Here is a 16,663-nt window from a genome sequence, read left to right as displayed (position 1 = left end):
CATTGCCTTGTACTCAAAAGGTCTGATTCTTGGGGAGCAAGTAGAGGAACTCAGTTGGTTCCTCTACACTGGTGGCAGCAGTGGGATCCCGACTCCACAAGAATCAGCGGATCTTTGGATGCTCTACCGAAGGTTATCCTAGTAATAATAAGGGAAAGCTCCAGAGAGAACGAGTAGCCTGAGACAAGACCACCTCCTGATCACGGCGAGCCTCCAAGAATCTGAAAAATAATCTCAGGGTTAAAAGGGTTAAAATAAGGGTTGCCATCAGGATGGCTACTAGACACGATCAGAGCTTAGAGACAGGCATTATCTGGTCAAGATACCGGAGAGGATTATAATGATGCCCCGGGCCCTGGCTCATCAGTTCAAGTCACCTAAGTACTCAGACTCAGGAGATGTAAAGTACTTTATTAGCCATTTTCAGAGAGTGAACGTAGCCAATAGATGGACTGAGGTGACCAGCCTACTCCATCTATGAGAGGCTTTGTGAGAGGAGGCAAAGAACTGTGAACAAGCCGATGGGGTAGAAGCTGTCTTTGACGCACTGAGAGCTTGATACAGCCTTTTCCCCAAGCAAGCTCGGTCCAAACTGATTGTCCTGAGGAGAGCCACAACTACTCTCCAGGAGCACACAGGCCAAGTGGAACGGCAAGTCTGAGTGGCGTATGAGGACTTGCCAGCACCATACCAAGCAGAAATGGTTAAGGCGCTGTTCTGCAGCATCTTGAATAACTCCGGCCTACAACGCCATTTATTGGCAGTGCTCACACCCACATTGGCTGACAAGGTCTGAGCTGGCACAAAGTATTAAATCTGTTAAACTTGGATAACCGATTACATCTGTTAAATCTAGGTTACGCCAGTTGACGACCGTCTAGCAAATGAAAGAAGGGCAAGTGAAGTGGACTGCAGTAGTGCAGGGCTAAACCATCAGCCAGCTAGAGCTACTTGTACAGCAACTGACGAAGCAGGTTTGGCAATTGTGTGATTAAAAAGACAGACTTGAGAAAGCCACAGCAAAGAAATCCCTTCAGTACTGAAAGTGTGAGAGTCCCACCCCCAAGTGAAGATAGGGTCCTAAAGGAGGAGGTGAGACTGCTCTAGTCAAAAGCCACAAAACCGGGGAAACGGCGAAAAACAGCAACAGTAGTGCCCACTACTGGTTGCACTCAGCCCTAAATCAATTCAGATCCTGCAAGAGATGCTTGGAGCTGCTGGTTGGAGATACCATGCCAGGTTGGACTCCCGCCCGAAAGAACACAAGAGGTGACAGAGATGTGACATGGAGAAAGTCTGCCTCAACTACTCCAGACAAGGTAGCAGTGAAAGAGCCTCCAGCCAGAGCTATCTAGAACTACTATGAGGCTTAGAGAAAGCTGGTGCCAGGATACCTGGAGGATGGCTCGGTCAAGAAAACACGATCCGGGTCTGAGTGAGTCACATCAACTGTGATGCTAGGAGTACGCTCGGAAGTAAGTCTGAAGGACCCTGGCCTGTGGGTAACTGAAATGCTCTTGCCCACTCTGGGGTAGGAAGGATGACCAGCCACCTTTGCCTGACATGGTAATGGCTAGAGATGACAGCGACAGTAAGGAGACAGATCAGGAGCTGTGAAGTATGCCAGGCAGCAAAACAGAGACAAAAACATCTGGCGGTAGACAGAGGCTCTATGCAAGAACCCCTGGCAGAATGCAGTCGTGGATTTGGTGAGACCACTACCGGCGACGCCAAGAGGGAAAAAATGGATACTAATGCTGAATCACCACTTCACTCAATGGCAGGGTGCTCTGACCCTCTTGGAGATCACAGCACTAATGCTGGCTAGGGCTCTAGACAAAAGAATCTTCTGCTACATAGGCTTAGGCAGACAGGCTTCTGCGACAAACAGATCCACACAAGCTAAGGAGCACTGTTTCAGAGTAAGCCAATGACTAAGCTGTACCAGCTTTGGCATGTGCAGAAGATGCACACCACCCTCTACCATCTACAAGCTAATGGAGCAGTGGAAGGAAATAACTGGGTGACTCAGTTCGAGCACTGCTGTTGACAGGAGACCAAGAACAATGGAATATGCTGCTTCCCCAGTTGATGAGATCATATAAAGGTACACTCCATTCAGCAACTTGAAAAGCGGCCAACCTGCTGATGCTCGGTCAGGAGTTGCACCTACACGACCAACTGGAGTATCATCCCCCACCCATAAATAGTCAACTGACACACGAGTATGTGGTAGAGATGCTCAAGCAGCTGGAAGAATTACATACCACCCTCTGAGAAGAGCAGTTAGCCATTAGACAGGAAAACAATGAGGAGCCACACCTTTATGCTTCGACTGACTGGGTATGGCTAGTAAACAAGTGACGGAAAAGAGGAGACAACCCCAGGCTACAGGCCAAATTGAGTGCCTAATACAACATCAGGGCCAATTCTCTATCAAGAGCGAGAGTCGATTAAAACCCTATCATGCCTGATCAAAGGAGTTAAGATGCGTACCAGCCACCATTGAACTTCGCGGAGGCCCCAACATAAAGGGGACCAGAGCCGAGAAAAAAATGTAGAAGCCAAGCTGGAGCTAGCCAAACCGAGATCCGAGACTACGAAGAACCCAGAGTTTAGCCAAGATTTAGAGGCTTGGCTAGAAGAGCTTTAGAAAAGATTAGAAAAAGAATGGCTCGGTGTCCAGAGAAAACAGCGCCCGAGATTGCTTGGCACAACCCTCAGCTAGCTCAGACCACTCAGCAACCCAACCGGTATAAAAAGTAGGCATGGCTATTTACAGTAACAGTCAAACCTGAGCGGTCTTTATGGAGGCTGAGAGAAGGCGCCAAACTTGAAGGATAAGTAAAGCAGAGTCATTTGCACTCGACCACCACATTGAGCAAATACTGCCCAGGATAGTTATCGATACTCATCAGCCGAACACTTCACAGCATTCTTCCGAACTTGTCACCATGGCTCAACAAGGTAAGGTTATCTATTTTCTTGAAGATATGTTGAGCCAGATGACATTGGAGGCAGGAGAAAAGAAATACTTGGAGTCTCCTAGACTCGGACGAGAAGCTTGTGTCTGTGTGTCAAAGCACCGGCATGACAGACTCACACAAGAAAATGGGGTCTCCAACAGTGAAGAAGGAGAACGTTTTGAGTAGGCTGCCTCCATGAGCAACACTGTTTCTAATAACAGGGAAACTCATGTCGGATCACATCTGGTTGGCGCTCAGCCTTCCATCAATCGACTGAAGGCAACCAAGATCGTGTCTTTTAAGGAGATAGCCAAGGTTACCTACCAACCAGTCGAGTGAAACCGAGTTTCTTCTACTCCGAGATCCACAAGAACTTCAACCGGTTGGAAGAGGTTGTGAAGGCCAAACTCGACAAAACGGTTTGGATTTCTTGATTGCCAAAGGCTAAGCCGACTACGGAGCGGACCACAACTCATACCTCGTCTAGGATCATAACTCCGATGATGGAGCTAGAGAAGATGCCTACTCAACTGGCCAAAAGGAATGTCATTAGAATGATGCACTTCTTTAATGACACCACCAGTACAAAGTGACCTAAGTCATGCAGGGCGAGCCCAGCACTTGCAGACTGTATGGCGCCGTCACCAGCATCCGAAGATGTTGACAGCACATTTTACAGCACTTTGCCATCTTCATGTGTGTCTGTCGGTGGCAGCATATTTCGCGTGATCAAGTGATGACACACCAAAGGGCACATGGAGGTGGCAAGTGCAAGTACATGGAGACTAAGTAAGCGACATTTCTAAAAACAAGAGGATGGCCTGTCGACCTCTCTATGAAGCCGTGTACCCCCACTCTGACTGTGGCTTGCCAGCCTTGCAAGGAGCCGGAAGTCAAGCCGATAGGAGTAAACAGGCACGAGTCTAAAGGAGCGCACCAGCCCAAGTGACCAATGGAGCCGCCGAAACCAAAGCCAAAACCGACTCTGAGTTGCTTACCCACAATTGAGCTGATCTGAATCTGCAGAGCAGACGGATCAGGCTCTGTACTGCCCGACTGCCAAGTCATTTAGACGAACAAAGGAGACTCCGGCACAACCTGAGTCACGCTGGGAACGACTGGCTCGTATTTTAGGATGCACGCCTGCAGACTAGCCCCTGTACCATCACCAGGAGGAGCAAGCTCACCAGTCATTAAAGGGCAGCCATCATTGGCAGCTGGCTATGCCATCATTACTGGCTATGCGAATTGCTCGCCTAGTCTGATCCCGGAAGCCGAAAGAAAAGGTTTGTATTTTCGCAGAATTAGAAGTTTGCCACCTCAAGTATGGGGCTCAAGAGCACTGGCTCTGGCCCTAGCTGATCTCTCCTTTCAACGCTGAGTGGGTGGCTCCTAAAGCCTCCACTGGAGAGAAGAGAGTGTGATGGCCAATCGCAGGAGCCAAGGCGAAGAAAGTGGACTGCCAACACCAAGGCGATCGACGCTATGACGGGCCAAGCCTCGACTTGGTGGATGACACAGCCCTTAGTAATGCTTTCGGCCAGTCAAGGGCCAGGTGCCAAGTCGGCCCTACAATCGGGGGGGGGGGGGGGGGGGCGAAGCCTAACCAACCCAGGCGACTATATAAAATGTTGCAGAAGCAACAGAGAGCAGAGCACCTGGAAGTCTCACACTGTGCAATTAATTATATGTTTATTGCATATTTGATTGTACCGTTATGTTTGCGAAATATGTACACCCATTGCCTTGTAATCAAGTGGGCTGATTCTTGGGGAACAAGTAGGGGAACTCGGTCAGTTCTTTTACAGTATATTATAAAACAAACCTGTATAGATGATGGAAGATAGGGTTTGAGAAATGTGCTGCACTCTTATTGATGAACCTTTATTCAATCTAGACGAGTGCACAATAAACAACCTTTGAGCAAGTACAGCTCACCTCCAAATTACGACATCCCTGTTTTACGGGTTTTTTGCCTTACAATGTGGAACACGATGTTTTTCCGTCCTCTCGTTACGGCTTTTTTCGCCATGTGACATCAACAAAAATGTCTCTCGAAATTCAGATTTGACAGTTGGTGTGCTGCATACGTCAAAATAGCAAAAATTCCGATATGCCAATTGCCGAAATTTCTCCCACAACACCTGAAAGGGATATGATGCTCTCTCTCCCTCTCTCAATTAAGCATTCTTCGTGTTTCGTAAATGCTTGATACTGCATGAGTGAAACGAAAATTAGTGAAAAGTAAGCGAAAGTGAATACTTATTGTGCATTTTAGCGTTTGATATGGTAGTTACTATAAACTTTAATTCATTATGCGTATATAATAATATAACTACATATAACTTTAATTTGTTAGCCATGGGTCCTAAGATTGATAATGACGTTAAAGGAAGAAGTAAGAATCATAATTATAACCAGATCATGACCACTAAATACACTAAAGTTACTGTAGGTAACTATCGTTACTAAGGTTAACATAGTATTTTGTTACTAACTTTCAATATGTACGGTACGTATATAAAATTTTAATGTTTTGTACCACGGGTGTTTGCATTAGGTAATTACAATGGGTTATCGGTTCCTATACCTTTCTATACGACATTTTCGCCTTAATTAATGTTCTACGGCAGGCCTACTGTACTAATTATAATTATATCCTGAGTAAAACATAATATCAATAGCATACGTACAAGCCTCAGCTCTCACGTGAAACACAAGATTATTAAGAAAGCAAATGCATCCTTTGTAACGGTAAAAGTATTGATAATCTTTTTAATCCATTGTGATGTCCTAACAGAAAGAGGGACCACCCACCGATCCTTGAGGAGTTTTTACTGCTATTCTTGTAGTCTTCATCAGCCACTGGAGTATCCAACAGGGTGACTGCTCTCTTATACGCAGGCGTTCTTATTTGGAGGTACCTGTGGGAAGGGACAGCATCGAGCAGTGCTGCTACAACCTCTCTTCTCATGGACCATTCACTCTCACTCACCACACCTTCGTCTCCGAAGTGGGTAGAGTAGTACCACTCACCTATATAGAACAAGAGTTTAGATTTAGTAAGAACTGTTTGACCTAGTTTCCTTAGTAATAGCCTTAGGGAGCAGAAACACAAGGATTGTAATATGTTATGTGTTCGCTGTATATATGGCTAAGTTTGTTACAAAAAATAAACATGCTTTGTGAAGTTGGCCAATGAAACTTGAAAACATTAACTATTCAAGTCATCCATATGCATCATGTGAGTGGCTTAAAATAGTCTTACTTCATGGCCGGCAAATCAAGCCAAAGGCCTTAGTTTTGGAAACAGACATCAGCTGCACGGTAAATGCTGGGAGGCTATATAAATACCTACATATTTGACAGAAAGTCGCAGTGAGTCTATAATCATTGCATCAACAAGAGCTGTGTTCAGTCGTCGCCAGCATTGGAGGTTGAAAAAAGAAATTGCATCATACAGGATTTGAACTCATGACACCTAGCTTAGTAGACTAACACTCATATGCCTACACCAATCAGCTACCTGCACTGTGGAATAATCCTTTTATGTATAATTATTACACGTGACAATCTCTCACGGCACACTGGACTTCCAGGGCACTAGTAATAAAAATAATGTGGTTGAATCTCTCACCCCAGACACCGATGAAGCCAACCTGCACAGACAAGATCACATCAGAATTCGACATCATAATTCCTTTCAGTTGTAGAATGTGCTCCAAGATTTGAGGCAGCGATGCCTCTCTTGGATTGGCATTCTGCAGCAATAGCAACATACAAAATTCCGTGCTAAAGAAGAAATTACTACTAGGAGTTCCATTTAGAAGAGAAACTGACCTGGTCAGAAGTGTAGGCAAACCTAATAGAAGCCTTGAATCCATGGAATCGGAGGGTCCACAAATCCACCTCTATAACATTACCGATAAAGTCGAGAGGAATGTCTGAAGTGATGTAGGAGTCCAAGTAGTATTGCCTCCAGATGATGTTAGTGTAGTTATTCTCACGGTAACCAATCAGCTCTTCAGACTGGCAAAATAGTGACACCAGCAATAAAATAACTCAATAGTCGCTAAATTATTAGCACATTTAAACCCGCAATTAATCTGCGCATATCTTAGTAGGAAATGAGTCTGTGTAAAAATACCTGCAGCGCTGACTGACACATGTTGGCATGAAACTAAAGTCTGTCAAACTATCTTGCTTTGGCTTAGAAACCAGCAGCAATGAGTATTTTACAATTGATTTTCTTGTGGAAACAAAAATAATGGAATCAGAATTTTTCGTTACTCGTTCTCTAGTCACAGCTGAGTAGCAGCCCACATAAATGTGACATACATATAAAATTGTTCCACCAGCAACTCTTGATCAACGCAATCACTTCAATATAGATTTGTTACCAAGCTCTAAAATTCTACAGGTGAGAATGAGAAAAGACCTGGATTGATCCTAACTTATACGAACTAAATAAAAAATAGCAAGTTTTTTAATTCACAGAGCTGCCACAAACAACACTTTCACACCAGGATAATGGAGCAAAGAAGACAATACGCATGTCTGACAAGAGAACACAACCGCTATATGCAACATTGCTTGGCAACAGCAGTTGTGATCATCACATGTAGCGTAGGTAGTGAGGTTTCTATACATATCCTATAGGATCCTGTACATTTCTCAAGGTTGTCAAAATGCCACGTAAATACACAAATATGTTGTATATGGCACCTTTGAACAAGTGCTCCAATTCACCTAAAGAAACTTTAGGTGATACATCTTTTAGATGATATTCACACTCGTGCCATGGTTGTTACCAAGTTTTATAAATAACGTTAGGGTAGCCAATTTAAGAATAGTATGAAATGTTCAGAGAATAATTATAAGAGTAAGTATTGACAGTTTCCCAATCACTTGCAAAACATGTTTATGCATGTCTCAAACTATTGAGTCAATCAGGTATAGTAAACTGAAAACCCTATTTACCGTGATTATTGTAGGGTCGCTAGCATAGCAATTTAGAAGGATGGCCCCACCTCTCTCCGGGTTAATTATACTAGCTTCTGATGCCTGATACGAAACCTCTGCGTATCTACAAGTATAAGTGAAGGAATGTGGCAGAATATAGGTGGACTATAACTAGCTGTAAAAGAGATATTTAACACAAGTATTCAACCACACGGGTGGCCTGCTGCTTTTGAATTTGACCAATAAAGAGACTGCTAACAAAATCAACTCCAAATATTTGTTTTATAGACCAAAACTTATCTGGAAAGTCAAATATTTTTTCCCTACAAATCTGTTTCGTGGTGTTGTTCGTTAGGTATCCTTGGTTGAAAACTTTTAAACGATGACACCTGATGTGCGACACCCGAAATTGATTTTTAGTGAAAAAAATTGACTTTCCAGACAAGTTTTAGTCTAAACAATTACTCTACTAGTTACTACTAGTGCTGAGTTTTTGTAGCTTGAAATCTTGCTTTATCTTTTTTGTTTAGTCGTACAATTACTGCTGAACATAAAATTAGAATAACTAAATACTTATACTTACACTATAAAACATAATGATGCGTGTGCTATGTATTTTATCAGTAAAAATATGCATAAAATAAATCTAAATTGAATATTGTGTTAACTGCAGGATGTATAGTTCACCATGCATAGTGCCACTGTTGGTAGTTTTTATTACATTTTTATATCTTAAACAATGCGAGTGATAAGATGAAAACTATATTTCATGTACGAACGATAGAGCAACCTACAGCCATTACAACCTACAGCCATTGCAACCTACAGCCATTACAACCTACAGCCATTGCAACCTACAGCCATTACAACCTACAGCCATTACAACCTACAGCCATTACAACCTGCAGCCATTACAACCTACAGCCATTGCGACCTACAGCTATTGCGACCTACAGCTATTGCAACCTACAGCCATTACAACCTACAGCCATTACAACCTACAGCCATTACAACCTACAGCCATTGCAACCTACAGCCAATACAACCTACAGCCATTACAACCTACAGCCATTACAACCTACAGCCATTGCAACCTACAGCCATTACAACCTACAGCCATTGCGACCTACAGCTATTGCAACCTACAGCCATTACAACCTACAGCCATTACAACCTACAGCCATTACAACCTACAGCCATTACAACCTACAGCCAATACAACCTACAGCCATTACAACCTACAGCCATTGCGACCTACAGCTATTGCGACCTACAGCTATTGCAACCTACAGCCATTACAACCTACAGCCATTGCAACCTACAGCCATTACAACCTACAGCCATTACAACCTACAGCCATTACAACCTACAGCCATTACAACCTACAGCCAATACAACCTACAGCCATTACAACCTACAGCCATTGCGACCTACAGCTATTGCGACCTACAGCTATTGCAACCTACAGCCATTACAACCTACAGCCATTGCAACCTACAGCCATTACAACCTACAGCCATTACAACCTACAGCCATTACAACCTACAGCCATTGCAACCTACAGCCATTGCAACCTACAGCCATTGCAACCTACAGCCATTACAACCTACAGCCATTGCAACCTACAGCCATTACAACCTACAGCCATTGCAACCTGCAGCCATTACAACCTACAGCCATTGCGACCTACAGCTATTGCAATCTACAGCCATAGTAACCCACAGCTATTGCGACCTACAGCCATAGTAACCTAGAGCCATAGCAACCTAGAGCCATAGCAACCTACACCCTACAGTTGTTGACAAAATCGGCTTAATGATCAAAGAGCCACTAATCCTGTGTAATTACGCAGGTGATCGATGTGGGCAGCAGACACAGTAAAGAGTAAATTATGAGAGACTTTCAGAAGCGCTATCTGTCTAATGAGGTTACACACTGTACTTGTTCTACACACAATATACTTCCACAGTAAGTTGGCAAGTGTTTTAAAATCTCATCCTATAAAAGTCAGCTGTCTCTAGGTCAAGTTTAATTGGTTCAGAGCTTTATATGAATAAAACAACTCATACAATTTCAAGGATTAATATTTAGGATTTGACATTCTCGGAATGAGCTAGGGTGCAAAACTCAAAAACTCACCCAGGAGGAACTCCAGATAGCATATGACTGCAATTGTAACATCCTAAAATAACATAAGAACACATTTTAACATTAAGAACACAAGAACAATAAGTTTGGATGAAACCTAGCAAATCATGATGGGTCGAGTTGACAGTGAATTTTGAAAACAATTTTATTTACGTTAACGAGCTTATACAGTAGAGTAAGTGCAATTGTGTTTCAAGGATAAAGGGTTCCCACATAGAGACCCTTCTTTGGTAATGCACATCTTAGTGAACAATTTATTATCTCTACTTTTCACAGGCACAGAGAGAGGAGAAAATGGAGTAGAGGCAATAGTAGGCACTAACCAAAAAACATGTGAGTACCGTGCACTGTCAAATACTGGCAGTTCATGCAGCCCTGTGGCAGGTTAACTGTGGTAGTACAGATTAACTGTAGTAGTACAGATTAACCATGGTAGTACAGATTAACCGTGGTAGTACAGATTAACCGTGGTAGTACAGATTAATTGTGGTAGTACAGATTAACCATAGTAGTACAGATTAACTGAGGTAGTACAGATTAATCGTGGTAGCACAGATTAAAAGTGGTAATACAGAATAACTGTGGTAGCACAGATTAAAAGTGGTAGTACAGGTTAACCGTGGTAGTACAGATTAACCGTGGTAGTACAGATTAACTGTGGCAGTTGAGCATACAGCAATAACTGCCAGTTAATCAGGAGATTTAACTGTATAAACCAATGGCTATTAACCTGTGCTCAGAGGTTTAGTGAAGTTAGCATATTTTATTTTAAATGTGCTAGTACCTGATAGTCTCGTGTGACATGAGAGATCATCAGGCGTGCCGATAAAGCACAGCGAGTAAGACTGCACACAACTATTCTATTAGGGCAAATAGCTTAAGAGTGGTGGGCTACAAAGCCGAATGTCACGTTTAAATGTCACACTATACAATCTTTTTTATCACCTTCAACCATGGCGATGGATGAACACAGCTGTTATTATAGTAAATATCACTTTATTGACAATTACATTTGGAACAGAAACATTCACTAATCTATGCCATATATGAATCATAGGAGAGGGTGACAGTTAGTCAATCAAATAAAAAACCTGATGTCCTAAAAGGATATCAGGATTTTTTTATTTGATATTTACAAATGGAAATATGAAAATATATTCATACAAAATGTTTCCATTACAAATGGAAATATATCGTATGAATATATTTCCATTTTGTAGATGGGAATATATTCATACGATATATTTTCATCGACATTGGTTTGATCAGTGTACATACAACACTTGCAGAATTCAATTCCTTCAACAACGTTAAGAACCGCTGGCATAAACTAAGCTGTAGATACGAGGTATGACATTGCCATCAACCTAGAGACAATATATTTAAAATTTTCCACATTTTCTTACCTGCTGAAAGATTAATGACAGAGAACCAGAGCCCCAATCTAATAAAAAGCAGCGCATCCATGCAGTGGCAGCCTATGACAAGCTAGTCTGAACACTTCGAACAGACTGGTCCATTAGCAGCTCCAAGGCTCTTTTTGAATAGAAATCCATTTAACTATGACCAGCAGAATGTATTATTACGCATGAGTATATTTATTAAAGAAGTATTGGCAAACCATGCAAATCTATGGACCTTTACAAATGTGAACAGTCAAGCTTGTCACTACAATAATTTTGCAAGTCACAATGATGATGCCGGGCTTACTGATGCGAATAAGTTAAGAGCATCGCGGGTCAAGCAGAGTTTTTGAAGATGGCGTGGCATTAGGTAACTTGACTTTCAGCTTTCGAAATGTCATGTTCACTCTCACACCTAGTAGTTGCTTGCGGGCGGGAAGAGAATGATACCAGTGATTGTTTGTTGGAGGATTCATGACTAAGAGGGTGCCGTGTCGTAGTTCTATTTTAAGGTTGTCAGAGTCAGCAGGCCGATGTCTACTCCTGTGTCTCACACTCTTGTGTCTGAATACAAAGTCTCGCCCTCTGCCAAGAGATAATGATGCTATGGGAGCTTGAGGATCCAACCCTTTCTCATTATCCTGATGTTCCCCCATATAGTCAATGCCGTCCTTGTACCTGTAGATGATTATAACTGGTGAGAGGGGTTTTTGGGCTGGGAAGCTTATTCTATAAAATATGACTACCAGCTCATCTATCGAGTCCACCAATACTGTAGCAAAACACAGACTGTACAAGGACATTTCGCAATAACTGAAATATGTTGTGACATTATAGATCCGCATTATGTATACACAGTAATCCTTCCAACATTGTTGCTTCAAGTATCTTGGGTGATGCCAAGATGCCTCAATATGAATACATATAGCAATACACACTGCTAAGGCATGAATGCTGAGCACACAGTCTATTGATTTCAAAGTTCCCTAACAACAAGCTGGTTCATGTCAGCGATAACAAAAACTCTTGCAGGAATAGCTTGAAACCATTTTTGAACTATTGAATGGAATCTGACCACTCCTCTCCTGCACTTACAGAGAATCACATGTCAGCAATTTTCGTCATTTGCCTTTTTCACACCGATTGATTCAAGAATATTTATATTGACTCGGTCTCTTTATTTCTCACTTCAATCACTCTTTTTGGTTCAGTTCTCATTAATTTCTTACGGATTTCAGTATTGTGTATGCTGTATGTCCAAGGACATGTACTTATATGTATATGTATAAAAATGGTGAAAGCGTAGAGAGCGGTATAAGTGTCCTGATGTGTCAAAATTTTGGTAAATACTTCAAAAAATCTAACAAGAACAAACTTGAAGCTATAAAATCAAGTATCTATATTACATGAAATTAAAGACATTGACAGCTGATTACCGGTTAACAAGCACAAAGTTGAAATCACATCCGCACAGGGCACTGACTTTGTCCCGAACTATCGATAAGAACTCTGGCCATGGCTGAGAACTGACCATTGCTCCAGAGAACTTGTAACTGATATCAGGATCTCCATATGCGCACTGTAATCAATTGAGGTCAACAGCTTTTGGATGACTACTAATATTATGCATCAAACTTGCACCGGCATCCAGAATCCATTTATACCTATTTATATTCTCACAAATATTCAACATATTATTATAATATCTGCTAACATTAATATTGGATCCACCTCCTTATCCTAGTCATAAATATGTGTAATACACTTAATGATTGCAAAAATGCAAAAACTAAAATATTTCAGTGCTAGCCATCTTAGGTAATTTATCTAGCTGGTTGTTGTGCAAGTCACACTAAGCATTCTACAAAGGAAATTCAATCTTTTTATTTATACTATCTGAATGCCCGGCGTTGCCCAGGTAATAAAAGTCTTGGCACAGAAAACTTATTTTTATTTAACATATAATAATAGTTACCATTCTAACTTTCAAATTTCATATTATGAGAAAAGTTTTTTGTGCAGTTTAAATAAATTAAGAGAAAAAATAAAACACAGTAAAGGTTTTCAAACTTCATCAAACAACTGTAACTTTCAAACTTCATATCATGAGAAAAATGTTTTGTGCAGGTCAAATAAATTAAGAAACAAAATAAAACAACTACAAAATTTTTAAATGTAAATGTGAAATAATTAGCAAGTAATAGCTATATTAAATCGGTTTTGCTACGATTACAATAAAAAATGATTCGGTAATGATACATTTAATACGAACTGAAAAAAAATCCTGAATATGTTGAATTAATAATAACAATTCGTGCATAGAAGCCTGTGTGTATAAAAATGATTATTGTTCCAGCAGAAGCTATCCATCAAAACTTTGATTACGACGATACTGGTACTTTACGATACTGGTACAAATGTAAAAATGAGATACCGTACTGTCTTTGTCTAGTACTTTGTCTGACTGACCGAAGAGAGAATGTCGAGGCCATTCCTACTTGACATAATACAATTGTCCGTGTGAATAGTATTAGCCTTTACTAACTTAGCAATCAAACCTTACGAAAAACCGGAAATAGAAGTATAATGCACATTTGAAATTGAAACGGCACATTTAAAAATTACAAATTAAAAAAAATGGATAATAGCAAAAAATTAGTTTTTAAACAATTTCCAAAAATAACAAATGCTAAAGGCAATATTAGTTAATATTCAAAAGTTTAGCATTTAGTGTGTCATACAGTGTATGATAAGAGCAATAAATTGCTAAAGATTTTAATAGCTATAACTGGACTGGCAGACATTCAAACTTTGAGATTTAAATATATGGATGAGCGCTGAATTATTACACTTTATATTCTAACTTCTGGTATTCTTTTGTGTTCCCCATATATTTGTTTACTCAGCTCACAAATTGATTAAAATATTTAACATCTGTCTAGTTTGACGTTAACAATTATTTGGATGTTGATTAAATATTCTAAGAGGGAATATTAAATTTGAAGTTTCGACGAATGAATTTTTGAAGTTTTTAACTTCTTTTTAGCTACATGTGAATTTCTGTACTCAATATTTCAACTAATTGAAATTTTTAACACGGTCTGTTTGAATTTAATAGTAAAATTTATGCTGAGTGCTAATAAGTTTTCAGCAACAGCAATGTAGCAACAGAACAAATAAACTGGTCACAAACTGCGAGAATTACAATGACAGAACCAATTAAGTTGCAAGCAAAATTAAACCATTGACAACAATAAACTCCGTAGTCAAACCTTTACTCGGGATTGCCATAACATACTAAAATTTCAACATACAACACCGAATCCCAGTAATTGTTCAACTTTACATCCAATGTAATTTCCAACAGATGATGTTGTAACTTGTAAGCATCTCGTAGGTTAAAGAAACAAGTTACAGTAAAAATGAAAAATACATGAAAAATATACATTATATAAGTGAATATAATATATAATATGCACATAATTATATATTATATAAGTGAAGGTAGTTTAAACTTCACCTAGTCACAGTTGGCATGAGTTACAATACATATCTCTACTATCATCTCTACCTCCAAAAATTGCTGAACATACACTTTCGTTCGTATGTCTTTAAAATAGCTATGATAGCCTTTTTTCCTTGATCACTATTTTAGCATTTGAGTTATCACATAGTGTTACTTGATACAACTAATAACTTACATATTTATTAATGAGCTGTTGTATGTTTTTGGGCTGTGGAACTAATTAAATGAATTACGATGTATTGTTATCGGAATATCAAAACATGAAGTTTTAAATACCAAACAGATCACAGAATGAATCTCATATGCCGAAGTTTGACTCTATTTTCTGTGAAATATAACAAAATTAATACATTAATTTTGAACACTCTTCTCATGAGTCAAATATAAAATTATTAAGTTATTAAATACATACAGTTTACCTGCTGCCTTGGTATGTCATGCCATTTTCCATATACTTTGACTCGACTTTGTTCCTTGGAGAGGTATTTGAACTTTGATTCACATTCAGAAAGAAGCAAGTCAGCTTCGGAGCGGCTGTACAACAAGCCATAACAGCAGCTCAGCTGGTTTGCCGAAAAATGCTTGCTGGAACCCAGTTCCGCGCACGAACAAGGCCGTGCAGTAGATTGCATGGCTTCAAATGTCTAAACGGATAGCTATCCAACAATCTACTTATCGCCACTTCTCCAGGGATTTGGTAAAATGTAGGAAGAGTCTAGAATGCACAGTCGATAAGTTTCAACCTACAATTATACTGGGCACCATTTATATTTTAATTAAACTACATGTACCCATTTTTTGTATATAAATATGCCATTATATAAGTGATTGTAAACAAACAGAGCATATAATACTGAAAAACACATCAGTGGTCCTCTAGCGTTTGAAGTAGATCTATTTCTTATATGGTAAACACTAACCGCTATTACAGTCAGCGCAAGGTCAAGCTATCTAAATTAAATCAGCTAAATCTATATTTCAATTTATATAAGAGGGAAGGTCTTCATTCACCTTAGCAAGGATTTGGTGTTCAGCTAGATTTCGACTCTTGGGAAGTGGAAAGATATAATTCACTTTCGCAAAAACTTACCTCACATCTAAATTTCAACCTATCAAAAGCCAAGCATTTTAAACGGTAAAATCTTTGCAGTTTTGTGAACTTCCAATCACCCAAAAATGAATCTTTTGTGAACTTCCAAGCACCCAAGAACGAATCTTTTGTAAACTTCCAAGCACCTAGGAATGAATCTTTTGTGAACTTCTAAGCACCCAAGGACGAATCTTTTGTAAACTTCCAAGCACCCAAGAACGAATCTTCTGTGAACTTCCAAGCACCCAAGGACGAATCTTTTGTGAACTTCCAGGCACCCAAGAATGAATCTTTTGTGAACTTCCAAGCACCCAAAGACGAATCTTTTGTGAACTTCCAAGCACCCAAGGACGAATCTTTTGTGAACTTTGGCACGTTTTGTGGACGTGCCGAATCTTCGAAACATGAAAATAACTTGTATATTAGTACCCTGTAGATGGTGTACAGAACCATAGATGCTATTACTAGATAGTAGATGTATTAGATACACCACCCTTTAAAATAAACTATTCCTTCAAGCTAAATCAACTTACTTGAAATTATGCGGATTAAACGGTCGAAGTTTTAC

At 40.1% G+C, this 16,663-nt stretch overlaps 1 protein-coding gene across 2 annotated transcripts; it reads right to left on the bottom strand.

Moving 5' to 3' along the window:
• Positions 1-11,661: 11,661 nt before the first annotated feature.
• LOC137391485 (DNA oxidative demethylase ALKBH2-like) lies at positions 11,662-16,128 on the bottom strand. 2 transcript variants are annotated; one of them, XM_068077977.1, is made up of 4 exons: positions 16,017-16,128; positions 15,425-15,720; positions 12,916-13,058; positions 11,662-12,157 (listed from the first exon to the last, which is right to left on the bottom strand). In XM_068077977.1, exons 2-4 carry the CDS (start codon positions 15,635-15,637, stop codon positions 11,800-11,802), a joined length of 714 nt encoding a protein of 237 aa, XP_067934078.1. In that variant the 5' UTR covers positions 15,638-15,720; positions 16,017-16,128; the 3' UTR covers positions 11,662-11,799. The 2 variants fall into 2 exon arrangements, with proteins under 2 accessions (XP_067934078.1, XP_067934079.1); XM_068077978.1 differs by lacking the exon at positions 16,017-16,128 and having other exon boundaries at positions 15,425-15,783.
• Between the last annotated feature and the right edge of the window lie 535 nt (positions 16,129-16,663).

The sequence above is a fragment of the Watersipora subatra genome, chromosome 3 (genome assembly GCF_963576615.1).
Source record: "Watersipora subatra chromosome 3, tzWatSuba1.1, whole genome shotgun sequence".
Classification (NCBI taxonomy): Eukaryota; Metazoa; Bryozoa; class Gymnolaemata; order Cheilostomatida; family Watersiporidae; genus Watersipora; species Watersipora subatra.
Note: the sequence above shows the minus strand (reverse complement) of the source record. Positions and strands in the feature narration are given on the sequence as shown.

What these genes read in the sequence shown, in the direction of transcription:
- LOC137391485 (XM_068077977.1), bottom strand. Translation starts at nt 15,637, where the DNA reads ATGCAATCTACTGCACGGCCTTGTTCGTGCGCGGAACTGGGTTCCAGC. An exon ending in ATGACATACCAAGGCAGCAG is followed by an intron (nt 13,059 to 15,424) that starts GTAAACTGTATG and finishes AATTGATTACAG; the next exon opens with TGCGCATATGGAGATCCTGA. An exon ending in AACTTTGTGCTTGTTAACCG is followed by an intron (nt 12,158 to 12,915) that starts GTAATCAGCTGT and finishes AATCATCTACAG; the next exon opens with GTACAAGGACGGCATTGACT.